Source organism: Muntiacus reevesi, chromosome 3 (genome assembly GCF_963930625.1).
Source record: "Muntiacus reevesi chromosome 3, mMunRee1.1, whole genome shotgun sequence".
Taxonomy (NCBI): Eukaryota; Metazoa; Chordata; class Mammalia; order Artiodactyla; family Cervidae; genus Muntiacus; species Muntiacus reevesi.
The window spans coordinates 161,610,753-161,638,366 of NC_089251.1; the positions used below are offsets into that span (position 1 = coordinate 161,610,753).

General features: G+C 38.9%; 2 protein-coding genes across 5 annotated transcripts in view; one reads left to right on the forward strand and one right to left on the reverse strand.

The window, feature by feature from the left end:
• The window catches only part of PACRG (parkin coregulated), a 504,324-nt gene extending 486,718 nt beyond the window's left edge, over positions 1-17,606 (reverse strand). The window contains exon 1 of the mRNA XM_065927732.1: positions 17,336-17,606. Coding sequence (XP_065783804.1) covers positions 17,336-17,491 — 156 coding nt within the window. The 5' untranslated portion in view covers positions 17,492-17,606. The remainder of the gene's footprint in view (positions 1-17,335) is intronic.
• A 360-nt stretch (positions 17,607-17,966) lies between these two features.
• Positions 17,967-27,614, forward strand: part of PRKN (parkin RBR E3 ubiquitin protein ligase) — a 1,207,894-nt gene continuing 1,198,246 nt past the window's right edge. For all 4 annotated transcript variants that reach the window (XM_065931040.1, XM_065931041.1, XM_065931042.1 and 1 more), the window contains exon 1: positions 17,967-18,092. The gene's annotated coding sequence lies outside the window, so the exon portion shown is untranslated. The remainder of the gene's footprint in view (positions 18,093-27,614) is intronic.

Sequence of the window (27,614 nt, forward strand, 5' to 3'; positions counted from 1 at the left end):
GAATACTTCAAGCGATAAAACAGAATGAAGTATCAATATATGCAACAACATGGATGCCTCTTAAAGTAATTATGTTGGCTGAAAAAGAAGCCAGGAGAAAAAAAGAAGTGTATTCTGCATGAAGGGGTGAAAGTGTTAATCGCTTAGTTGTGTCCAACTCTTTGGGACCCCATGGACTATAGCCCATCAGGATCCTCTCTGTCCATGAGATTTTCCAGGCAAGAATACTGGAGTGGGGAGCCATTCCCTTCTCCAGAGGATCTTTCTGACCCAGGGATCAAACCCAGGTCTCTTGCATTGCAGGCAGATTTATATTCTGTATAAATAAATGCAAACTCATCTAAATGACAGAAGGCAAAGATAGGAAAATGAGAGAGAGGGCACGATTGCAAAAGGATTGGGGGTAATGGACAAGTTGGCATGATTTTGATTGTTGTGATGGCTTCACAAATTGTATATGTGTGCCAAAATGTATTCACTTTTATACTTTATGGAGTTTATTGTTAGTACCTCAATTACGATCCTTTAAGAAGAAATATTATTTACATATTTGAAATAGCTGCATTAATTTACAGTAAGAAAAAGTTAAAGAGGTAGAACTGAAGGAAAGTGGGCCTGGGGTCAGATGGTGGAAGCAGGCATAGGTCAATGACTGCTAAGCCCTGATGAGCTATTCTCACGACTTTATCAACTCTGTGCAAGGATCACGCTGACACTTGAAGAAATGATTTTCATTTTGTAAAGCAATTGACGACAGAAAGGAGATTAATGACTCGTCACCATAAACTGAATGTACGTTCTGAATTTGTTTTCCAGAATTTTAATCTGTTTTAGCAGATACACTCCAATCTATTTTCATTACTGACAAAAGTCACTTGTTATTACTTGCAGATGACTGAACAGACGGAGGTGAGATCTACGGTTTCAAAGCAGAGTAAAACAAGATAGACCAATTATTTCACAGAACAGAATTATTTCACTGAACTTGTCCGCATGAGCCTGACAGTGGTCGCAATTTTCTAGCCTGCTTAGCATCGGCACCCTAGAATGCGCTCCACCCTTCGCAGAGGGCAATGCCAGTCTGTGCTTTTCCAAACAGGACACTAAGGGTTTAAGTATCTTTTTGGCTTGCCAGAGCCTTCTGCCTCCCATTACTAACCCTTTATTTGCTTGGATCTTGGTTCACTTTGGAACAGTAGGTTTGGATTTTGGCTCAAACATTCGGCTCGCCTGAATCCTGTTAAGCCATCTCCTAGGTCTATCTCATCTTAAGTTCTCCCCTGACTGAATCAGCCTGATGATTCTGAGTTTGCCAGTGTTATCTCAAGAAAAACCTGGTGTGTGTACTATGTAAGTCACTGCAGGTATTTCAATCCGGTCCAATATACCCAATATATTGGTGCTGATTCTGGCCTTTGAGATGCTCCGGTGGTTTTTGATTCCTCTGCTTTTAAAGGTCCTAATCTAAAACACCATTCCCGTAATTTTCTTTATTGAAGTACCAAGTGTTGACAAGTTTCACATCAGTTCAAACTAGCTTCCACTCACATAAATAGAAGGCCAAATGTGACTTAGAGAAAGTCTTTTTTACCTATAAAAGGGAAGAGTTCTTATCAGGAAATCACTATATTCTTTCCATAAGTGATGAATAGGAAGTGAATGTATAACAGGTGTAGATGGACAGTCACAGTCAAATTACTTTTAAAAAATACTTAAACAAGAAATACAACTGAGCATCTCGGTTATCTAGAACACTGTGCAAAGTGTTGAGAGGCACAGGGACAGAGAATTATAAGACACTGGCCATTGAAACCTGAAATTTATAAAAGCTATATTTGATGAATTTATTATAAATATTTTAAAATGAAAAAAGATGATTTTGTACATGTAAATCCCTGTGAATGTGTGTATGATCTAGTATAATAATAAGTAAATATGATATCATACACTCAAGAAATTCCAAAGAGAAATAAAGTATACACAGAGGCATCCTTCATTATTGCTTAAAAGTACTAACCTTTATTTTATACAACTGTTGCTGTTCTGTGTCAATAGTCACTATATTATATAAATTCTAAAATATATAATTTTATAATTATAAAATACATATAATTATTATTAAATTCAAATAATATTTCATGTTCATGTGAAACCAATAAATAATTCTACTTAATTTTGAAATCAAGTTATAGTTTTATCATGTAAAATAACTTTTATCTTAAAATACAAAGTGCAAGACACATATGAGATTTGGTAATGGATTTACTGCTTTTCTCAGGGGCTATTTATTCATAGATACTTTGGTTTAGAGTAGACAATCTGTGAAATATATTTCTCTGTGGATTCTGTTCTAAGTAAAAACCACAAAAGGAAGGTAGCTAGCCATGATCTAGCCCACATTCATTATTTTATTTGGCATTTATTATATAATCATATTTTTTCTATTCTGTGCTATAACAATTTGAATTAATTTGAATTGCTTTAGAAAGATACTTCTGAAATAATAATTATTTATATAACAATTATTATTTATAATAAATCAATTCACATCCTTTTCCCTATATGATAGTAACTTTGGTAAATAAGCAAATTCATGGATAATAATATCTTAAATTTTTGTTTAGGTTATGATTCTTAAATGTATATGGAAGACTTAAAAGTAAATCTCTGACCATAACACTTCTCTATGACAGACTAACTGAATTATCTTAAACTTGCTTCAGAGTTGTTGTATCCCAAATATTAAATCTAAATGTCTTTTGCCTCACTTTCTAGGTCCTATAAAATCAATGGTTATCCTATGTATTAAACTTTGGTGTGCTTCGCACCCATAACATAGTCACTGTTTGCTGATCAATAATGAGTCTGCACTGCCCCCCTACCTCTATTGTCAGCATAACAGCTGGATTTTTAATTCTTATTAAGGGAGCAGAAGCAAAACCAATACATCTTCCTGAATCCTCTATTTAAAACCTCATTTTAAGGACTTAAATACGAAATATATACACTGAAATACAAATACATATTTTTCAGAAAATAAAAAAATAAAATACTACAGACAGGTTCTGGTAGTCTAGATCCCTGGAGTAAGTAGGAGTACAAGTTGTGACCCATGGTTAGGTCATTTTCAGAACTCCAAAGCAGGAATTGGCTAGGTCCTCTGACATGACTGCTGCTGCTGCTGCTGCTAAGTCACTTCAGTCGTGTCCGACTCTGTGCGCCCCCAGAGACGGCAGCCCACCAGGCTCCCCCGTCCCTGGGATTCTCCAGGCAAGAACACTGGAGTGGGCTGCCATTGCCTTCTCCAATGCAGGAAAGTGAAAAGTGAAAGTGAAGTCACTCAGTCGTGTCTGACTCTTCCCGACCCCATGGACTGCAGCCCACCAGGCTCCTCCGTCCACGGGATTCTCCTGGCAAGATTAAGGAGCAGCAAAACAATGCGCCCAGAAGTGGTTTTTCTCCATTATTTTCTGGTTCTTCTTTCTAGCTTGTTTTCTTTTGTGTTTTTCTCCTTACTGATCAAAATCACAAGGGCCACAAATGTTTAATGATATAAGTGGATTTTAGCAATTAGTTATGTTTTTAAAATCTTCAAAGAATTTAGGTAACCTAGGAAAAATTGCTGCCTCGTGGACTAATAAGTAGGGATACAGAAAAGAACAGGAACAAATACCGAAGCTTATTGCCTATTTCGAATTTGTTTTAAGATGAACCTAATCCTTATCGCTCATAACATAACATTAAATAGTAACCATACTTTTACACAGATGTTCTTTGTAATCTGCTCTTAGACAAATCATCTGGAATTAACAATCCAAAAAAAGTATAGACAAAAAAATAGTCTTTTCTCAAGTCTCCATAGAACATTTCTAGAAACAGATCCTATTCTAGACCAATAAATATCTTTAATAAATTCCAAACAGCTAAAACTGTAGAAACCAAACTATACAACCAGGAAGCAACAAATCTACTAATAAAAAACAATGATCAAAACATAATTATAAAGCCCCAACCGACAGGGAAAATAATCCCTCACAAACAACAACCATATAAAAAAGGAAAGCAAAACAAAAATTACATATCATTTTAATAATAAGACCAATCCAGAGAAAGAAAATGCAAGAGTGGAAATAAGAACTCTGTTGTCAAAACCAGAAGAATTAGCGTATAAATTCAGAAGGCAGTGTATGAAGAGAGAAACAAAGAGCATAATGAACCATGAGGAAACCTAAACAAAGAAAAAGAAGGCATAAATTAGCAAATGAGAATATAATGCAGATAGTAAAAATTTAAATACATTAATATCTGTATGATATGATGACTACAGTTTTATTCAAAAGAATGTAGTGATGCTTTTTGGGAATAATTCAAGAGTAACGCTAATAAAAAGGGGTTTGATATTTATTATCTTTTTTCTCTTTAGATATTTTCTTAAAACTCGACATAATTTTTCATTTTTATAATGAAAATAATTTTTCAAATCCACAGTATTCAAAGAAAAACATGCTGAAATACAATAAATTAGTTTTTGCAGAATGAAAGTGTAGTTCACATAATTAATTTTCTTCCTAAAGGAAAGTTTTACTTTAGTTTCTAGAAACATCATTTGTTCTAGCAGCAAAGAGCTCCAGGAAGAAGGCCCCTCCTCCAGCCCCAAACGATCAGGGAACTTTAGCAGTCCCATCTCCCCACCTGCCAGTGACTGAGTATCGGTATATCTCAAAATTCACATGTTTCTCTTTTTCTGTTTTGCATATAGGGTTATCGCTACCATCTATCTAAATTCCGTATATATGTGTTAGTATGCTGTAATGTTCTTTATCTTTCTGGCTTACTTCACTCTGTATAATGGGCTCCAGTTTCATCCATCTCATTAGAACTGATTCAAATGAATTCTTTTTAACGGCTGAGTAATATTCCATGGTGTATATGTACCACAGCTTCCTTATCCATTCATCTGCTGATGGGCATCTAGGTTGCTTCCATGTCCTGGCTATTATAAACAGTGCTGCGATGAACATTGGGGTGCATGTGTCTCTTTCAGATCTGGATTCCTCAGTGTGTATGCCCAGAAGTGGTATTGCTGGGTCATATGGCAGTTCTATTTCCAGTTTTTTAAGAAATCTCCACACTGTTTTCCATAGTGGCTGTACTAGTTTGCATTCCCACCAACAGTGTAAGAGGGTTCCCTTTTCTCCACACCCTCTCCAGCATTTATTGCTTGTAGACTTTTGGATAGCAGCCATCCTGACTTTTGAACTCTGGGGGAGAACGTGAGGGTGGGATGTTTTGAAAGAACAGCATGTATATTATCTATGGTAAAACAGACCACCAGCCCAGGTGGGATGCATGAGTCAAGTGCTCGGGCCTGGTGCACTGGGAGGACCCTGAGGAGTCGGGTGGAGAGGGAGGTGGGAGGGGGGATCGGGATGGGGAATACGTGTAACTATATGGCTGATTCATGTCAATGTATGACAAAACCCACTGAAATGTTGTGAAGTGATTGGCCTCCAACTAATAAAATAATATTAAAAAAAAAAAAAAATTCACATGTTGAAGGCTTAACCCCTAAGGCGATGGTGCTTGGAGATGAGACCTTTAGGAGGTATTAGGGTTAGATTACATCATGAGAGTGGGGACTCTAGGGTGGGATTAGCAAGTTAATAAGAGTACTGGAGAGTTTCTGTTTGCATGCACAGGGCAAGGGAGCATCTGCAAGCCAGGAAGGATGCTCTCACCAAGAACTGAAATGGCCAGCACCTTGCTCGTGGGCTTCCCACCCTCCAGAACTATGAGAAGTAAATGTCTGTTGTTCAAGTCCCACCAGTCTGTGATATTTTTGTTATGTCAGACTGAGTTAAGACACTACCCAAGGCATTAATACCTAGTTTTGGATAATAAAATATAAGAAACTTGTTATGGGTTATGGGGAAGGTTTTTCTTTGCTTCCTGATAAATGAAAGAGATGCCAATAGTTTATATTTGTTTTTTAAGCTGAGCACGTCATGATTAAATAATTTACAAAAATGTAAGAATTAATATTAGAATGCCAGATGAAATTAATGTTATGTTAATAGTCATAGACTTAACAAGAAAAATCTTATGATCATCTCAATGAGTGCAGAAAGTATCTTCAATAAAATTCAATACTACTCACAGTTTTTCCAAAAACCCTTAGCAAATTAAGAATAGATTATGATTGTCCCCAAATTTATACTGTGCATCCAACATAATTTAATCAAAATTCCCAAAACAGTTTTTCTCTTTCAATTTACTCATCTGTCATATCACACAGATTTATCTGCATATATTTAAAAATCCTAACATCTCCGGGATAAATCCCACTTCATCATGCTGCATGATCCTTTTAATGTGTTGCTGGATTCTGTTTGCTGGTATTTTCCTCAGGATTTTTGCATCTAAGTTCATCAGTGATATCAGCCTCTAATGGTACCGATGAACGTATCTGCGGGGCACAGATAGAGACATAAAGGACAGACTCCGGACACAGTGGGGGAAGGAGAGGGTGGGAAGAATTGAGAGAGCAGCACTGAAACGCATACATTATTATCATCTGTAAAATAGATAACTACTGGCTGCTGTATGCTACAGGGACCTCCACACAGCCCTCTGTGACAGTATGGAGGGTTGCGATGGGGTCGGGGTCGGGAGGAAGTTCAGAAGGGAAAGGACACATGTATACTTAATGGCTGATTCACATTCTTGTCTTGCAGAAGCCAATACAATATTGTAAGGCAATTATCTTCCAATTAAAAATCAATAAAAGAAAGAAAGGGATACGATCTAGGTTCTCAAATTATAACATGTTTTCTAAGAGACAGCAGGGGAAGGAAAACTCTAGTTTTTAAAGTTTAAAAAACATCCCTAAAGTGATTTTCATAAAACTTCACAACCCATTCTAAAATTAGTATAGCTGTTAAGAGACCAAGAATGTGAAAGAATGAAAGCAATTTGGAGAACTCACCTTACTAAATATCAATATTCATGAAGTTACAATGGTTAAGACAATGTGAGTGGGATGCTGGCTTAGTAATAGAGAAATAAGACAGACCAAAGAGTCGCTAGGTTCCATTTATAAAAGGTACTGGATGGGTGGTTCTCCATATGGAACAGATCAAATTAAAGTCTTACTTGTCATCTCAAAAAATGAATTAGATGCAACTATAATCTGTATGTAAACGTTTTAGGAATAAAATGTGCAAAAAAATCAATATATCAGGATCAAAAATACTTCTGAAATTTGGCACAAAATATACAAACTATAATGGGAGAAACTGATAAATATAAATATTTTAAATTTATAATTTCTGTTCATCAAAAAAATGCAAAAAAAAAATGTATAATGACAAGTCACGGACTAGGCGCTAATAAGTTGGGTCCATATAAAGAACATCTATATATCAGTAAGAAAAGGACAGACAACCCAATAGGAAAAGGTAGCAAGGCTAGAAACAGGCACATCACTGAGGAAAAAAAAAAGAAAGAAAATATATCAGTAGTCATCAAGCAAGTGCAAAATTAAATCAAAACAAGATAGAATTTCATGCCCCTCAGATTGGCACCATTAGAAGAGGCCGGCTTCACCAGTTTCTAAACATATCACTGAGTTACAATACTTTAAATTGTTACATTGGTTAGAATTCTCTCTGAAATATCTGAGTATTACGTATAATTATACAACATATCAGCAGGGAATGACACTGCTTAATAAGTTCTGAACTTCCGTGCTGTGCTGGGCTTAGCCGCTCAGTCGTGTCTGACTCTTTGTGACCCCGTGGTCTGTAGCCCACCACAGCTCCTCCCTTCATGGGGAGTCACCAGGCAAGAATACTGGAGTGGGTTGCCATATTTTTCTCCAGGGGATCTTCCCAACCCAGGGATCAAACCCGGGTCTCCCACATTACAGGCAGATTCTTTACCAGCTGAGCCACTAGGGAAGCCCAAGAATACTGGAGTGGGTAGCCTATCCCTTCTCCGGGGGATCTTCCCGACCCAGGAGTCAAACTGGGGTTCTCCTGCATTGCAGGTGGATTCTTTATCAGCTGAGGTATGAGGGAAGCCCTCTGAACCTCTAGTAAACAATAAAACAATGCCTGACACAATTAGAACAGTTAAATTGAAAATCTGGAAGGTGGACCCAGAAATCAGGTGATCATAGGCACACAAGTGGCTCAGTGATAAAGAATCCGCCTGGCAATGCAGGAGACACGGGTTGGATCCCTGTGTCAGGAAGATCCCCTGGAGAAGGGAATGGCAACCCACTCCAGTACTCTTGCCTGGAGAATCCTATGGACAGAGGAGCCTGGGGGGTACAGTCCATGGGGTTACAAAGCGCTGGACATGACTCAGCACACACACACACACACACACACACACGTAAGTACAATTTGCAAACTGTGAACCACAGCCTTAGCTGTTTCCAATCCATTTATAAAATGTATTATGAATGTATATCAGAGGTACTGAGAGATTGATCCCTTCAACACACGGCAGGTGGGGAAGGTGGAAGGCAGGCAGGGCTGCTGTACTTAAAAGCCCCAGGCTGTTGCCTCCGGCTGTAAAGAGCAGCACAGATGCAGTCAAGCCTTGCTCCAGGGGTTTACATCAACCCTTCATCAGGGTCTTCAGATTCCAAAGAACTCCGACTCAGTAATTCTACTTAAGGACTTAATATTTCAAAGAGATATTTCAAAGTACGGGAAAAAAAATGTTTAGAAATATTAACTTTGTCATTATGTATGACAGCAAAAAACTGAAAGCAACCTGAGTGAAGGAATAAAGAAATGATGGCACATTCAGAGAACAGAATTTCATGAAGTCTTTTAAATGCTCAAGAGGAGTTTGTGATGACATATAAAGTATTAGCAAGTTAAAAAGAACCTTCAATGACACAATTTCATGTAAAGTATTATACAAATGATGCAATTTCATATAAAGTATTATAATTATATATGATACAAACTAAATACGTAAGCTATATAAACACGTGTATTATGTATTTATACTTTCATAAAGTCATATATGCTTTGCTTATACAGTCTATAAAACAGAAACAATTTAAAGAATTTTAGATATATATAAAATGAATAGAATGTATGACATAATTCTCTGGGGAAAAGAAAGCATAAAATAAAGACTGAACACTGAGTGAGCAGGAAGCCAGGTCTGACTGGTCTCAGCCTTTTCCGACTGCCCCTAACTCTTCCCCTCGGTCCCCCTCACCTTTTATAGCTCACCAAACAAGATCCTCTTTGAGAAGCCTTTCCAGACCTAGCCTCTTTCAGGCCATTTGGCTCTCGAGGTCTCATAGCATCACACACTTCCTCTCTGACACTTTACAAAACCAGCAGCTGTTTTGCTCCTGTCATAAAATGAACTGAAAACAACCAGAACTAAAATAAAGTCTACACTCTGCAGAAGGCACTGTGAATTCTGTTCTTGGGTCAAATCAGATCACCAAAACTCTACATACATGTACCATGTGAATTTTATCTCATGCAAAACTCAGTTCCTCAAGGTAGATTTTAATGTCACCTACCCGGCTCTTACTGAACTCATCTGTGAATGAAACTGGCCAGTGTATTTCAGGTAAGAAATAAAAATGTAGGTATGGTGTGTTGCATGTATTTAAAATGCTACAGGGTGAATTTCTCTGAAAACTCAGTGTAGAGAAAGACTGAATACAAGGACTTACAGGCTACTTCTTTTGTGATAATGAGAAGTATATAAGGTTCCCCTTCCCAGCAACAGATGCCAAGAAGCTCAGAAGGAAATTTGAACATCAATCAATAAATATACTGACCCTTATGAATGAAAAATTTGATTCCCCTTTTCTTAAGTTCAAGCTTTCTACTTTAATTACATTTTATTTCATTGTTTCACTACCGTTTCGTCTATTTTGTTTCTAATCACTCCAATTTACTTTCAAAGGCTTTTGTCTCAATGTATATGCATCTCATTATAAAGCTATTGAAACTGATTGAGGAAAACATTATAAATAAATACAAAAGAAAGCTGTTAATGATCATTTTTTTTTCTTAAAAATGTACATTTTAAAAATAGAAGGGTGAAACTCACCAATAAGAGAATGAAAAGGAAACTCACCAATGGGGAAACTATACTTAAAATATATGTATTTGACAACTGCTTTATATCATTTGGATTGTCATGTCCTCCTCCAGGTATTATTATATCATTTAGAATAAAATATGAAGAATAAGAATCATTACAAATAAATACACCAAATAAAGTCAAAAGAAAAACAGACAAAAGTATAGAAAGGCACTTCACAAAAGAGAATCAAATAGCCAATAAATAATAAAAAGTTTTAAACTCTGTTAGTCAGAGTAAAAATGAATATTAAATCACAATAACATTACATGCCCACTAGAATACCTAAAATGCAAAATAAAGAAAGCAGCAATTATTGATGATATTATAGAGCAAATGATACTCTTATACAGAGCTAGCCAGGAGGTTAAATGTGAAAAATCAATTTAGAAAATGGCTTTAATATAGTTACTAAAGCAAACATATTCATACCCTAGGATGCAGTAACCTGGACATTCATACATATATTCTCCAAAAATCTGTACTAGAAATAAGAATAGAGCTGGAGGTATTATGCTGTCTGATTTCATACTATACTACAAAGCTACAATAATTAAAACAGTATGATACTGGTAAAAACAAAAACACATAGATACATGGAAAAAAAAAGAGTACCCAGAAAAAAACCTACACTCATGGTCAGTTAATCTACCACAAAGAAAGCAAGATGTACAATGGAGAAAAGACAGTCTCTGCAATAAGTGGTGCTTGGAAAACTGGACAGTTATATCTAAAAAAAAAAATGAAATTAGAATATTTTCTTCCACATGTACAAAAATTAATTTAAAATGGCTTAAAGACCTAAATATAAGACTGGAAACCATAAAATTCTAGAAGAAAATATAGAAAATGTAACACTTGACTAGATTTAGCATTATATTTTTGTAAATTTACCCAATTTAAAAATGAGCAGAGCTGAATAGACATTTTTCTGAAGAAGACATGTGTACAGATGTTGACAAGGGACATGAAAAGATGCTCAACATTGTTAATCATCATAAAAATGGAATCAAAACCACAGTGAGATATCATCTTATGCCTGTCAGACTGGTTATCATCTGAAAGACCAGAAATAATCAGTGCTGATGAAGTAGCGAGAAGGAAAACTTGTATGCTGTTGGTGAGAATGTAAATTGGTGCAGCCCGTGTGGAAAACCCTACAGAGATTCATCAAAAAACTAAATCTAGAAATACCACATGATCCAGCAATTCCATCCCTGGGGATATATCTGAAGGAAACAAAAACACTGACACACAGTGCACAGTGACTGCAGCCATGAATTTAAAAGATGCTTGCTCCTTGGAAGAAAAGCTATGACAAACCTAGGCAGCATATTAAAAAGCAGAGACATCACTTTGCTGACAAATATCCATCTGGTCTGAGCCATAGTTTTTCCAGTAATCATGTATGGATGTGAGAAACCATAAAGAAGTCTGAGTGCTGAAGAATTGATGCTTTCAAATTGTGGTGTCGGAGAAGACTCTTGAGAGTCCCTTGGACTGCAAGGAGATCCAACCAGTCTACTGCTAAAGGAAATCAATTCTGAGTATTCATTGGAAGGACTGATGCTGAAGTTGAGGCTCCAATAGTTTGGCCACCTGATTCTAAGAGCTGACTCATTAGAAAAGACCCTGAAGCTGGGAAAGATTGAAGGCAGGAGGAGAAGGGGACGACAGAGGATGAGACGGTTGGGGGCACCACTGACTCAGTGGACAAAAGTTTGCACAAACCCAGGGAGACAGTGAAGGACAGGGAAGCCTGGTGTGCTGCAGTCCATGGGGTCTCAAGAGCTGGACATGACTTAGTGACTGAACAACCCCAATGCTCATAACTGCATTATTACAGTTACCGAGATATGGAAGCAACCTAATCGTTCATCAATAGATGAATGGATTTAAAAAATGTGGTCATATATACAAGAGATTACCATTTTTTTAAGTCATGTCTGACTCTTGTGACTTCATGAACGACAGAGCCCACCAGGCTCCTGTGTCCATGGAATTCTCCAGGCAAGAACACCGGAGTAGGTTGCCACTTCCTTCCCCAGGGGACTGTCCCAACCCAGGGACTGAACCTGCTTCTCCTGCACTGGCAGGCAGACTCTTTACCACTGAGCCACCAGAAAAGCCCACGATAGACTATTGAAGTGAAGTCGCTCAGTCGTGTCCGACTCTTGGCGACCCCATGGACTGTAGCCTACCAGGCTTCTCCGTCCATGGAATTTTCCAGGCAAGAGTGCTGGAGTGGGTTGCCCTAATAGACTATTACTCAGCCATAAAAAAAGAATGAAATTTTGCCACTTGAAACAGCATGGATGGATCAGGAACATATTATGCTTAGCGAAATAAGCCAGACAGAAAAAGACAAATGCTGTCTGTTATCACATGGAATATTGTCTGTTACACATGGACTATAAGATATAAAACAAGCTAGCGAATAAAAATAAGAAACTGACTCACAGACATTGAGAACAAACCAGTCATTACCAGTGGGGAGAAGGAAGGGGAAAAAGAGCAAGATAGGAGTAGGAGAGTGAGAATTACTAGCTACTATGTATAAAATAAGTAAACTACATGGACATACCATATAGCACAGGGAATATAGCTGATATTTTACAGTAGCTATAAATGAAGTATGCTGTTGTTCAGTTGTGTTTGACTCTTTTGAGACCTCATGGACTGTAGCATGCCGGTATAATCTTTAAAAATTGTGAATCACTGTGTTGCACATTTGAAACTTATATAAAATGGTACATCAACTATACTTCAAATAAAAAATACTAGAATTTTCCCAGTAGCACTATTTGTAAAAGTCTTAACCTAGAAGTCACAGAAATAGTTATCAACAAACGAATGGATCCATAAATTATGTTATATTCTCCCATGAAAATAATACAAAGAAATGAATATGAAGGATCTATGATCATATGCATATGATCTTTGATCACATCACAACAGTGATCCCATACACCAGACATAAAACAACTGCACACTGTATGGTTCCTTGAATATATGCACAAATCTGTTGACGGCAGTTGGGATAAGATTAACTTGGGCTGTATTTGGGCAGCTAAGCTACTAGAAAGGCCCTGAAGGGGTTCTGTGGTACTGGTAAGGTTTCCTGATCTGGGTTCTGGCTACACCAGTATGTTTGGTTTAATATTTATCAAGTGATGTGTGTGCATTTTCCATTTGCATGTCATGCATCTACCAAAGTCAATAAAAAAGTGATCAAGAGAGGACTGGCCTAAGTTAGAAAAATCTAGTAATATAGCATTCATTCTTTGCCATTGAATAGATGACTCACAACAACAAAAAATTAAATTGTCAGATTTATATGCTAAACGGAAAGAAAAAAGGTCTTCTCTGCCTCCTCATAGGATTGCTAGGAAAGCAAAATAGAATAGAGATGTCTAGCCCCATTAATTATTAAAGCATACACAAAGTCACTACGATTAGTATACATACAGCAGTGATAGATCATTCAAATTAAACAGGAAGATTTTTTTATATATATAACTTAGTTTAACTATATGTGAAAGTTAATGTAACTACTGCTGACTAATTTGGTAAAATAAAATAAATTTATACCTTGCTTCTTAAACCAAAATGAATTAAGATGAAGCAAAGCTTTAAAATAAAACATTGAAATTTTAAGAGGACTAGTGAAAAAAAATTTTTAATTTCCCCATTATCTTAAATAGGAGAAGCCTTTACTCTTGAGACCCCATATATTGTAGCCTGCCAGGCTCCTCTGTCCATGGGATTTCCCAGGCAAGAATACTGGAGGGGGTTGCTGCTTCCTTCTCCAGGGTATCTTCCCAACCCAGGACTCCTGCATTGCAGGCAGATTCTTTACCAACTGAATCACCAGGGAAGCCTCCTTTACTAAGCCAAGTCACTTAAACATTTCACAATGGACGTGTATAACGTTAATAAGAAGCTAATTAAAAATGGCATTCTGTGATGTAACCCTATTCTATGGATTTAATTTCATCTCCCACTATTCTTATTTGCAGCCACCCAATTAAATTGCAACTCTTCACTGTCTTGATTATGCTTATGTTGTGCCCTTTGTTCTAACACCCTTCTCCCTACACATCTATCTACACACTCAAATCCCTCCAGTCCTTAGGTAACACGTCATCACTGACTGTGCCACGCACTGTTTTATGTGCTTTACATGTTTTATGCCGTTTTAATTATCCATTCACATTCATTATTGTTTTGTAAATAATTCTGCATTCACATATATAGATTACGACTGTTTAAGCATTTGGGCTTGCACAACCCACATGATCATATCTGTCTATGATCAAGCTTGTATTGCTGAAGCACCCTCAAAAAACACTGGGAGTCCCCAAATACCTCCTTAGGATACAGTTCTGTAAATCTTTTGTGGAAGTGTGGAGTGAAGACTTATTTAATTAGTGAGTGCTGGAAAGAAGGAACTGATGGCACGTCGTAACACTAGAAAAGTGATTTGTGGGTTGGCTTCTGGAACAAGGAGTTGCATTCACGAAAAGCTGTGGATCAGCATGTTATTTTCTGAACAGAAATAAACCTTAAGAAAGAAGGGTGTTTTAACTATATGCTTCCCAGGTGACTCAGTGGTAAAGAATCCACCTGTCAATGCAGGAGACACGGGTTCAATCCTTGGATTGGGAAGATTCCCTGGGCTAGGAAATGGCAATCCACTCTAGTATCCTTGCCTGGGAAATCCCAATTGACTATATAATGCAAAAAGGCCTATACTGCTGAGGACAGAAATGTTGAAATGTGCAAGGGTCCCGCGTCTGAGGGCCTTGCAAAAGAAGCATTTCCTCTTCTGGGTGATGTAAGATTTGGCTCTGATTCATGGATTCTTGTAGCTGTTGTTCCTGTGCCAAAACCCTTACAGAACTGGTACTCAAAGAGAGTAGGGAGGGGACAGCGCCGTGCACGTGCACAAACGAGATTGCACCTTTGTCACAAAAGGTGCTTGGGTTTTGACCCTTTCTCTCCCTCAGCCAGGACGACAAAGCTGTCTCCAAACTCATACTGCACCAGAAACCTCACATTGCAGGAGATAAAATGGAACAGACACATAGTCAATGAGGGACAGCCCCGCCAGTAATACAGAGAGCTTGTCCAGTCTTGGAGGTGTGGGAGTGGGCCTCACAAACTGGATATCTAATTCCAGGGTCCCAGAGCACTCAATCAGCTCAGCACCAAATGTCCCTATTCCCTTGTTTGACCAAAATGACCCAAAGAGAAGGCTGACTCAGCGAACCAATTAAAAAAAAAAAAAAAAAAAAGAAATGTTGAAATGTAAATATTGGGTATGAAGAGGAAAGGTTTTATTTCCTGTACCACTGAAGTTAGGATATATTAAGTGTCTTTCTTTTGTCAAGACCTGTCCATTGTTGTTAGTGGTGGCTTTCCTTGGAGTTTTAAGGACTGGGGCTTTGTTTTGCTGATCACAAATCCCCAGAATTGCGCTTTGCAAGATCTTAGGTTTAGAAACAAACAAAAGTATCATTTATTGAATGAATGGATGGATGGATGGACAATATTTTCATCTAACAATTATGATTCCCACTAAATGAAGTGAAAGAATGACGCATCCTCCTTAGAAGATTACCAAGGAGATATTATTATTACACTAAGGGATTTTCCTTAAGTATATGGAGACAAGAAGATAATGTACCTCAAACAAGTTGTTTATAATTAAGGCTGCTTCATAATCAGTTTTTTGTGTTGTTCTTTGAGTCTTGTTACATTTGACAATACTGAAATATTTGATTTTCCAGAATTATAACTTTAAGTGAAAGGCTATGTTTCTAAAAAATAAACACGATTATACATATACTTTAAAAAAAAAAGAATCTGACCAATTTTACACATGTCTTTGAAGAAAGATAACATTGGAAAAACCATTAAAATTATAATTATATATACTGAGTAGAAGGGAAAAAAAGAAATAATTAGTTGAATCTTATGGTATTCTGTGTTGCTGATAAACAATCATCTTGGCTCCCACGATCACCTATTTACAAGATATACTCACAAAAGGACTGCAGTTACAACAAGCAGAAAGTTTTAGTCTATTTCTGGGAATAACTATTGCAATGCAACTGACACACATTCCAATAACCAGAATTTCATTTTGTGTAGCAAGGTGGAAATCTGGCCTCTGGGTCTAAAGGTGATCTATTTCATTTGTGTATTTTAAGGATGTAGTTTAGGAATAATGTATTAAATTTGCAACATTTATGTGAAACAAATAATGTGACACTGGAAAGCAATGGTATTCATTCAACATATGAGTTGCTACACAGTAAGTCAGATCCTCCCTGAGTGTAAATTACACAAATTTGAAAGCTGCATTTATTACTGAATAAATAAATGAATGGCTGAATTCTCAACCAGATGCTTACTCAGTAGTAAAACCTGGTGTAGCATACCACATTTAAAGCCTTTTTTATTAAACTGTCATGCATATACTGAAACCTTCCATGTGCAGTTTAAACTTTTCCCTCCTAATAGTATTGAGAATAATGGATTTTTACTACCACAAAACAATAGAAATGAAATATGAATTGTATTAATAGTCAGAAGTATTTGCATCGAATCTTCGATGTTTTAAAATTAAAGGTTTAAAAGGTCTATTTGGAAACAGACTTCTTATTAAGTTGCTTCTCAGTACTCTAACATGCCTTTTCGTGAGAATCTTGTTAGAAAAAATGCTAGGATATTCTTAAAATGTCTAGGTTGAATTGATGAAATTTCTTATTGTTAATGAGTTTAGGTTCCCAGCTGTACATCAGAAATGTTAAATTTTGCAAGGGAGTTCGATTTCTAAGCCCTCTCCTTCTATAAGTCGCTTTTCTGAGTGGGGCTAGTTTAGGAATCAGTAAGTAAAGGGGATCTTTCCTTGTGTATATAGCTGAAGGACAAATTCAGGTGGTCTAGAAACCCTGAGTTATTATGAAGGTGCTTAGAAACTGGCACAGTTCATCAGTTGCCCCAGACCCCTTCTAACATCCCAGCCTGGACCGCCACACTCCGTTGGGCACCGTCTCCTACTGGCCGAATAAATTGCCGTTTTGGGCGAAGACCACCCAGAACATGGGCTCAGAATCCATCCTAGGGCCAGCCAACCTCTGCAACCTGGGGTCCCCTGACTGGAAGCGAGTGCATTCGATTCGGGAAGATCACTTACGACTGAGTTTTTCATCATGGCTTTGACTGTGAAGCCCTCAGAAACCAGGGAGTGAGGCTGGTGCACCGGGAGCGGCTGCTGGGCCAGGAGCTTGGTCCTCGTCGGCAGCTTGGCTGGGCATTTGTTTAAGCTCAGGGTCTCTTTTTCTGCCACCATCTTCCTAGAAAATGTCTTGTTCTCACACAACGTGTAGTAAAAGAGTCAGTGAGATTTATGGATGTGAGAAGGAGGTCGGGGGAAAAAATGGAAAAAGGCGCGTTAATGGTAGAAATTCAACCCCTTCGTAGCAGTGGTCGATCCAGATGTTTGGCAGCTCCTAGGTGCGGGGAGTTGAGGGGAGGGGAGGGGCGGGAAGAGGGCAGGGCCGAGGCCAGAGCTGCCACAAGCTTCCAAAGGTAACCCTCCCGGTTGCTAAGCGACGCGTCAACACTGAGGCCGGATGGCCCCGCCTCCCGGTGACGTCCACGTTTCCTGGGCCTCAGGCCGGAAGGGCGGGAGGCTGGAGGCGGGCGGCGGGCGGCTACCGACCTGAGGTGGTACTTAACGAGTGAAAACTACGACTCCCAGAAGGCCGCGGGCGGCGTACCGTTCGCGCGTGCGCGTTCCGAGGGCCGGGCGCCGGGGGAGGAGGGGGAGGGGCGTCTCGGACGATTTAACCCCGGAGCGCCGCTCGTGTGAGGTGCAGGCGGGCGCCCGGGTGCGAGTGGGCTCCTGCTCGCCTGGCGGGCCGCGTCCGCCTGCCCAGTGGCCATGATAGGTACGTGGGTACCTGCCAGGTACAGCGTCTCTGCGCCGTCCCGCCAGGCGGGGACCCCGGGTGCCCGCTGTCAATGGCCGGTGGCGGTGTCGGCGCTCCCCTCAGCCCGCGCCGCTGGCTCCCCTAGAAGACATGTGTGTCTGTTCCCCAAGCCCCGCCCGCGCCCGCCTTGCCTGGCTTCCCCCCGGAGACGCCTTCTCCAGGGGGGCCTCTTGAGGAGAAGGCTGCGTCCCGCGGGCCCTGGGCGAGCGCACCGCCCGCTCCAGCGCGGGCGTCCGTGGGGAACCCCCTCTTCCCGCGCCAATTCGGGGCGCCTTGAGGGGCTGTCTTCCCATGAGGACGGGGTGGGGGACCCATACTGTCCGGGGAACTCTTGAAGGGAAACCGTAGCGAAGCGCTAAACTCTTGAATAGACCGGTGCCTGGTGATGGTGCTTGAGGTCAAACGAAATTTCCGCAGGTGTATTTGAACTTCTTACTCTGTTGGATTGTTGTCTTCTAGATAATCTCTTTGGAGGTCTGAGATGAAAGAATAATTAATAGTGAATGATAGCAAGGATTAAAACTTCCAGCATAATGAATTTATGATTCATTATGCAACAAACAACCTTTTTAAAAAATATATAAAAATCTTTATGTATATATATATGCAGAATGATCTCGCTGCATTTTTGTGAATAAAGCTTTGGAAGTGACTGTTAGAATTGCTTATAAACACTATAGTAAAGAAGACTGGAAGAGTCCCCCTTTTCCAGGATTGTTAAGCCAAAAATTAAAGGTTTATCTCTGAAACGGTGTGATTACAAAACATTGGTCCTTGGGGAGTTTATTATGACAGATTTCCTCTAGACTGTGTGTTAATTGGTTTGGTGAGGTTTTTTTCGGGGCGGGGGGTGTTATTCTTGCCTGGATGCCACTTAAAGCACTTTTGATTGTCTCAAGTGCTTGTGAAGTCAACTGTAGTTTTTCCGAGAAGATGGAAGGTGATTTTTAAAAAGTATGTAAGTTTCTACATACTGATAAACTCTTCTTACATCAGTTATTTGTTAGACTAATGTTAAAATCTGCAACGTTCTATCCGAAGGAATGTGCCAAGTAACCGATACTTTGCAACAATGTAAAACCTAAGGATGTTGTCCAGTTTTTCACTTTTCTAACACGATGTGGTTTCTGATGAATGGGTTATCTAATTAAGAAAAATATATAAGTTTTTGTGAATATTTTGAGCCTTTTTAGGTGACAATTACAAAAGATTCATTTTCTAACACAAATCTAAACTGAATCAGAAAAATGTGAAAATTTCCAAAATCCATGCTGTCCGTATTTTACAGGAAAAAAATAGTCTACACCTTGTCTTGAAGACAGTTGTACAGATTTTATTTTAATTCAACATAGTCTGGTACATAGATAATTCTAAAAGAAATAAATTTACAGTAAAGCTATATCGGGGCTTCCCCAGTGGTACTAGTGGTAAAGAAGCCGGCTCCCTGTGCAGGAGATATAAGAGACACAGGTTCTGTCCCTGGCTTGGGAAGATCCCCTGGAGGAGGGCATGGAAACCCACTCCAGTATTCATGCCTGGAGAATCCCATGGACAAAGGAGCCTGGTGGGCTACAGTCCATGTGGTCGCAAAGACGGATACGACTGAAGCAACCTGGCACACACGAACGCAAAGTCATCTAAGAATCTAAAAGTCATCAGTTAATTCTGAATTGTTCTCTAACCAATGATTATATAAATTATTTTGTTAGAATGAACTATGTTTAGTCAGTTTAGTTTGGGATTTATGGACATAGGAAGGAAGAGTATTATCTTTAGATCTGATTAGACATTTATTAATAACTGGTAGTGCCATGGAGAATATAAGGTGGTGTTTTAAAAGTGTTGTTTCTCATACTCCAGCTATTGTTTTACATGGTGCAAATAACTATATTATAAATCATTCTTAATTATAAATAATTTAATTATTAAATAAATAATTCTATAAATAATAATAAGTATATTATAAATAATCCGTGTTCTCTCCCGAGAAAAATACTTTATGTGTTAAAGCCATGTGGACAATGTACAATAAATTATTGTGTACAGCTACTCAGCTAGTTGCATTGCCTAATTCTGTTAGTGGGTATATTGTAAGAAAAATCTTAACTGCTAGTTTTGGACTTGGTTATGTTGAATAATGCCAAAGGTAAGTAAAAGTGGGAGCAATTGAAGGAAGGTCTTGGAGTGATGAGTTTCCTGTTTCTGATTAAACTTTGGAGCCAGGAAAGGCATTATAGTCTATATCCAGTGATGTACTGAAAAATATACACTAATATATATATGGGGATGATTTTAATTTTTGTTTAAAGACATGTGTGCTACTCAGGTGGTACTAGTGGTAAAGAACCTGCCTGCCAATGCAGGAGACATAAGAGATGCATTTTAGATTCCTGGGTCAGACAGAATCCCTGGAGGAGGAAATGGCAACCCACTCCAGAATCCTTGCCTGGAGAATCCCATGGACAGAGGAGCCTGGCGGGCTACAGTCCATAGTGTCGAAAAGAGTTGGACACAACTGAGCGACTTAGCATGAGAAGGCATTTGTGTTACTCAGAATTTGCCAGTTTGCCCCTTTTGTACCTCAGCTGTTTTTAATTGTCCCATCCTCTTTAATATTCCATTTCTACTTTATTTTAAATCCCAGCTCATTTTTAAGGAAAACCAGAAATTGCATTTCTTGGTAGAATAAAAGTGAGGGCAGTTGATTTCCTCACTACCAATAAAATTATCTTCCGTTACTTTCTCAAAACTCAAGATTCTTTCTTGGCACAGAGACTGTTTCAAAAGTACTACATGTCCCAGTTAGATTATGATTAATATGTTAAATGCCCTGACTCAGACAGCTACAGAAACAACTTAAGTAGGTGAAAAATTATTATTTTTTGAGAAATATGGAGAGGACTTTAAGAAAATATTAACCAGAATAAAAAGCTTAAGAAAATTCAACTAAGAGAAAAATATAAAATTTGACATTTCTCTTAAAATTATATTTCACCCTTTTAAAATTAACAGTGTTTTGTGTTTAAAACTGTTTTAATAGTGACATTTGTGGTATCCTATATGTATGTTGTATTGAACTAAATTTAGGTGTTTCAGTAATATCAGATGTACTCATGTACACCCAGTACAGTGCTAAGTCACTTCAGTCCTATCCAACTCTTTGCAACCCCATGGACTGTAGCCCTCCAGGCTCCTCTGTCCATGGGATTCTCCAGGCAGGAATACTGGAGTGGGTTACCCTGCTGTCCTCCAGGGGATCTTCCTGACCCAGGGTTTGAATCCAGGTCTCCCATGGATCCTGCATTGCAGGTGGATTCTTTACCACTGAGCCACCGGGGAAGCCCTAAAGAACAGCCTTTTTTGTACTTTGTTTAACTTGACATCTCTCAGAAAACTTACAAATCTGCGTGTGCAGATCAACCCCACAGTTATTCCTGTCTAGTATTTAATGGATATCCATAAATTATGTAGATAGTGTCCAATAAATGAGCATACAGTAGGTTTACAGACAGTTGCTATCATTAGGAGTATTTGTGTCCATATCATTTTATTTGCATATATGTAAGCTTATATGTAAAGTAAGAATATTACAATCTCTGAGTGAATTTTCTAGTTAAAAGGTTTGTAGAGGGTCCAGTGGCTAAGACTCCGCATTCCCAGTGCAGGCGGCCTGGATTCCATCCCTGGTCAGGGAACTAAATCTCACATGCGGCATGCCTCAGTGAAGACCAAGGATCCCACATGCCACAATGAAACCCGGCACAGCCAAATAAATAAATACATATTTAAAAAGAAAGGTTTGTATTTTGCTAGGTATTTCCAAATTGTTTAAAAGAAATCACCGTGTTTTACACTTCTGTCCACCATAGCAAGGCAGCAAAGAGCTATCCTACTCCTGTGAGCTGAAGAAATTTAAAAAAAGACATCTTCCCCAGAACTGACTCAGCTCTCCACAGCAAAGCACCTACTGGGTTTGCCCTCTCTCCCTGCCCCGTCCCCGCCCGAAACTTACTGCCTTTAAACAGTGCGTGGAGTGCACAACTGTCCGTGTGTCCCTGCCCCCTCCAACAGCATCTGGGCATGTCCACGTTGCCCCCGAGTAGCATAAAATACTTTGCCTTTCTGATAGATGAGAAACAATATATTTTAATTTTTCAAATGAATTTAAGCAGAAAACCCCTTCACCTCTCACTTTATCGTGCTTTATTTCCATGACAGCACATTCAGTAATTGAGTATCTACTGTGTGCCCAGTACTGTTCTGGGTGCCAGGGATACATGAGTTAACAACAACAACAAAAAAAACAGAGGAAAAAAGCCATCTTGAATGTACGGTCTAACTGTACTGTTTGGCCACAAGTCTGCATGTTAGTTTTAAAGCTTGTATGTGGTGAAGTTTAAAGCCTCAGAATTTATATTTCAGTTAAATATACTGTGTGTTGTCTCTTGCTCTGCCATTTCAAAAATTTTAGATGAGAAGCAACCCGACATCTCAGTCCCCAAAGTAGGCTGACAGCTGTTGATGATGATGTACAGTTGTGTCACAAAAGTAGTTCTCCATTTTTGCGTAGATTTCTTGTAATTATGTACAGTTCTTCTTTGGGTCCAAAGACTCGAAAATGATGACTCTGTGCCCTTTTTCAACTTTGGAACTATTTCTAAGGGTTTTTTGAAGTCTGCATTTTTTTTTTTTTTTTAAACCTCCTGGCTTCATTGCTTGAAAATGATTCAGTGAAAGCACTTTGTATTAAGATATGCAAATCCATTTCTACCTCCAAACCTCTTTGAAAAATTCAGAAAAAAAGTTCTTACTTGATAATGTTTCATATTCATGAAAACCATTTCAGTGCAGAATACTTTATTCTGTTAGTTTTTATTTTTTTGATCAATGGAAATTGTTTCTTACCTGCTGTTTCTTCAGCTGTTAATTGTGGCCCATTGCTTACATAGTGTCTCTGTTTTAATTTGAATTTAATGAACTCATTTTAAATGCTTCTTTGTAGTAATCTGAATGGCTTCTCTCTTAAGTTTTGTGGTATTAAAGACATAGATTTATGTTGCAGCTCACCTTCCAGGCTTATTTACTTATATGCTTGGCCCATGTATTGAGACCATCTTAGAACATTTGTATTTTTAAGAGTATTGATGAGTTCTTGATGATTTCCCAAGGTGACTCTTACTGTAGGATTTGAATAGGGTTCCTCATAAAGGATAACATTAGAGACCTTAGCATCAGAGAGAGAAAAATCTCTATCTACAGTATATACAAACCTTCCCTGTCCCTTGAACCCCGACCCTTATCAAGTTAGGACAGGAAAATAGTAGTGATTAGGAAACTAATATTAGTGTTCCAGTTGAAACATGTTCTTTATTTATCCCTGTAATTGATGAATGTACAAGTTATCCCTACAATTAAATGATTTTTGAAGTTTCAATGTGTAAATAACATCACCTGAGATGAACCCCTCTGCAACTATATAGTCATTTTTTAAGCTTATTGTTCAGAGTAGATTCATTTTCCAGAACATGGGAAGAAAGGAAAGAGACACCCGAGATTCACCTTGTATTCAGAATGTGGAGAAAGAGGACAAGGTTTGGGATGTGTGTTTCTGAGGGAAACCTTTGCTTTTATCACCCATTTGTACTCCCCCTGGTCTCTCCCCTCATTTTCTTCTTCCCCACGTTCTTTGATTCTGTCAGGGCTCACATGACAGAAGCAGCTGCTGACTAATTAAAGAGGTGAGCTCTTTTCTTGTTCGCCTCTGGGCTTTCCACAGGGCTTGGCTGGTTATACAAGTGTTCCTGAGGGCTGGGTCAGGAATCCTGTGACTAGAGAGACCAGCCCTGCCATGGCTCCTCCCCTGGACTCTCCCTCTCTCTCTCTCTCTCTCTCTCTCTCTCTCTCTCTCTCTCTCTCTCTCTCTCGGGAGTTGTCTGCAGTAAAACTGAACTACTCCTGGGCCCAGCCTCTGCATTTTGCTTCAGGGTAATATGGTCCTGATTCCTTTTTTTCCCCTCAAGTCAGAGTTTTGGGGAGTGAAGAACCTTGGGCAGGCTTGAGGACAGGGCAGGAGTTAGGCTTACTTGTCTGGAGAAATATAAAGTCTCAGGAATAATAAATCATTCTCTTGGTGTTCTCTCTGCCCTTGAATGCTGGCTTGAAGTCCTTTCCAGTTCCCTGGTGAGTCCTCATGCAGTGAGAGGTTCAGATTTAAGCTCAACTGGGGCAGCTTGATCTGAGTTGCTGCCTTTCCAGGATGCTGATCACAAGCAGATGTGGACTGCACACGTCATTGGCATCCACTAAGTCTGGTTATCTGTGTGACACTCTCGAAAGATGTTTTTAAATGATTGCCTGAATTCATAGTGTTGGGTGGGAATTGCATGTGTTTTACTGTGCAGTCAGTTTGGACAGTTACATGATATAAACAGGAAGTGATATATAGTGGAGGTCTGGCATTTACTTCCTACTATTGTTCATTGAGGAACTGGTAACATGCCCAGTTAGTGGTAGGTAAGGGAATTTCTTCCTTTATTGTCGTCCTTTCTGGGGTTTTCTTCTTTTTTATTTCCCGTGTGTGTGTGCGTGTATGCGTTTGTTTTTGCTTACTGCTTGCAGAGTTTCTTATCAAGTGTATTGATTTTCTTTTTCCCATCAACTTGATTTCAAGAAAGGCATCAAATCATCTTTTTCCTAGTGTATGATGCTAGAGTTTCACACTAGGTCTGTATCCTCACCATTACACTGGCAGTTGTTGGCTACGGTGCAACACTGAAGCACATTTTGTAGCTCTGTTTTGGGGGGGAAGGATTGAGGGGAAGTTCTAGAATTATTTGTGTTGGGGGTCTAACATATAAAGAACTTCTCTGTTGAGTCCAGTTATGGTTGTCCCAGTTATTCATGTATAAATTTATTAGATATCTCTTCTGACTTCTGTACCCATTTTAATCATTTTATGCTCAGTAGAATACAGGTTATGCCTGTGAAGTTAGAGGAAGGTGGAAATGCCACTGGAGGTCTGCTTTCTGGGATGGCATGATTGTTTTTTTGTTCTCAACAAATGATGATAACAGGATGATCAACATTAATGATCTAAGACTGATAAATATTTGCAAACTCTTTGATAGTTAAAAAAGATTTTTTAAAAAATTATTGTAAGAACTTTCTTACCATAAATGAAAGCTAGGGCATTAGGTGCCATTTATATATGTAAAAATCCTGGGATGTATACCTCAAAATACCTTTGGGTCCTGGGATTTTTTTTTTTTAATTATGGTTTTCTGTGTTTTTTCAGATCTTCAGCATAAAGCATGTAAGTATTTTGGAAATAGAACAAAATGCAGTAACTGTTATAAACCTAGGCTTAAGGATAGGACAGACATATCATTGATTAAAATATGTATAGAACTGATTATACTTTTGTGACAAATTGTCAAATAAATTAGCCATCATAGCGTACTTCTAGTAGTTTCAAGTTCTGGTCAAAAAAGCAGTGTTTCCAGAAAAACAAATATTAGTTCCATAATTTCACTAGACTTTTTCGATAGTATTGTATACCATTCAGGCATGACTCAATCACTATATTAGCTTCTTGTTGCTGCTGTAACAAGTTAGCAGGAGTTTGGTGGCTTAAAACAACGCAGGTGTATTCTCTTACAGTTCTGGAGGTCATGCGTCCAAAATGAGTGTTAAAGAGCTAAACTCTTGGTGTTAGCAGGCCTCGCTCCTTCTGGAAGCTTCTGTGGTGAGTCCTCTGCCACTTGTCCGGGCTGCTGGCTCCGCGGCCCCTGGTTGCCCCCTCTGTCTCTATTCTATGGGTCGTGCCTTCTCTCTCACTGTAGTCAGATCTCCCTTTGTCTTCCTCTTTTAAGAGGGCTGTGGTTACATTTAGGAATCACTAGGATAACCTCCCATCTCAAGACCCTTGATTTAATAGATCCTTTTGCCATACAAGGTCACACTTACAGGCTTTAGGAATTAGCATATGGAGACCCTGAGGTGGTCTGTCCAGCCTACCGCAGTCACCATTAAGGCCTTCACCATTTGAAATCTGGTTTTAAAGTGTCTTCTTATGAACTAAGGATGACCGATACAGGACATTGCATTGACAGCTATGTTACTTGATATTTCCTTTTCTGGGGTCATTTAGTGGTGATATAGTAATGTTACACATGGGGAATCTAGCATTGTGTGAGCGTGTGTGTGTGTGTGTGTGTGTCTGTACGTGTGGACTAGTTGATAAAGCTGGTCAAGGACATAACTCAGTTTCCCAAGTGACAAAAGAACATGTGGCCACACCCCAGGACTGAAATGGTGAATTGCATCTGGGTGATTTGCGGTAGCAGGCTGCTCATTTGGATCCTGTAGAGCAGGGGAAGCTTTGTTATGCTTTTGACAGGAAATATGACTCCATGCAAAAGCACATGATCAGGCAAAGCGGGAGCAAATAGCCCTTTTATGTACATTTTGATTTTTGATTCACCAGCTTGCTACGAATGTTAGACACTCAATGCTCCCGTGTGTTGGATTCATGGGGTTGCAAAGAGTCGGACACGACTGAGCGACTGAACTGAACTACCGTTGTAAATAATAACTAATCAGGTTAGGTTGGAAATACACAGAAGTTTTATATAAATCCCAGTAAAGTTATGAAAGGCAAGAAAAGAATCCAACTTAATTTGGTTCATTTTTTAAAAGATGTCTGTGTGGAATTTGGGTTTCATGAGGCAGTTTCAGCTGAAGTATTTCGAAAATATTCCATTATGCACTGTTAGTTAGGGGAAACTCTAAAGGAAGTATGGAATACATTTATTAAATAGATGTAGAATTTGATTTATAAGAAATTGAGAGTTCATTTTTATTGGATAAAAGAAGAAAATAAATGTTCACATCAACAAACTTTTATTGAGACCCTAAGTTATGACCTGAGACACCTCCGAGTCTCCGTAACGAAGTGAGGAAGTCATGATTTCTTGAAGATGCTATGTACTCGGATAAAGTAATGATCAGCCACAGCAGAAGCTAAAATGGAAGCGTGTATTTGTGTGATAAAGCTGGGGGACCTCCAGAGCAGAGGTGGTATTTGAGCTGACCTCAAACCAGAGGGCCTGGGGACTTGGAAGCAGAGTCTGGAGGGGACGTGCTGCGCAGAGGAAGTGGGATGGACAAGGATAGAGCTTAAGAAGGGGGAAGAGCAATCAGGGGAGGAAGGGCAGGGCCTGTTTGGAAAATTCAGGTTTTGTTTTATAAGTAATGAGGAACCATTAGGTATTAATGTTAAGAATGGGCCTGTTCAGACTTATTTTTAGAAAGCTTTTGCAGCAGGGTTGTCTCCCTCATTTACTTTTGACTGACACAGGAATTACAGCGATAGGGATCCAGTCTGTCCCAGTTTAGTAAAGAGCAGCATGTCTGCAACAAGTGGACACTGTGTTGACTTGCAAGGCCCATTTGGGCAGAGGACGCAAACAGTTAGAGCTT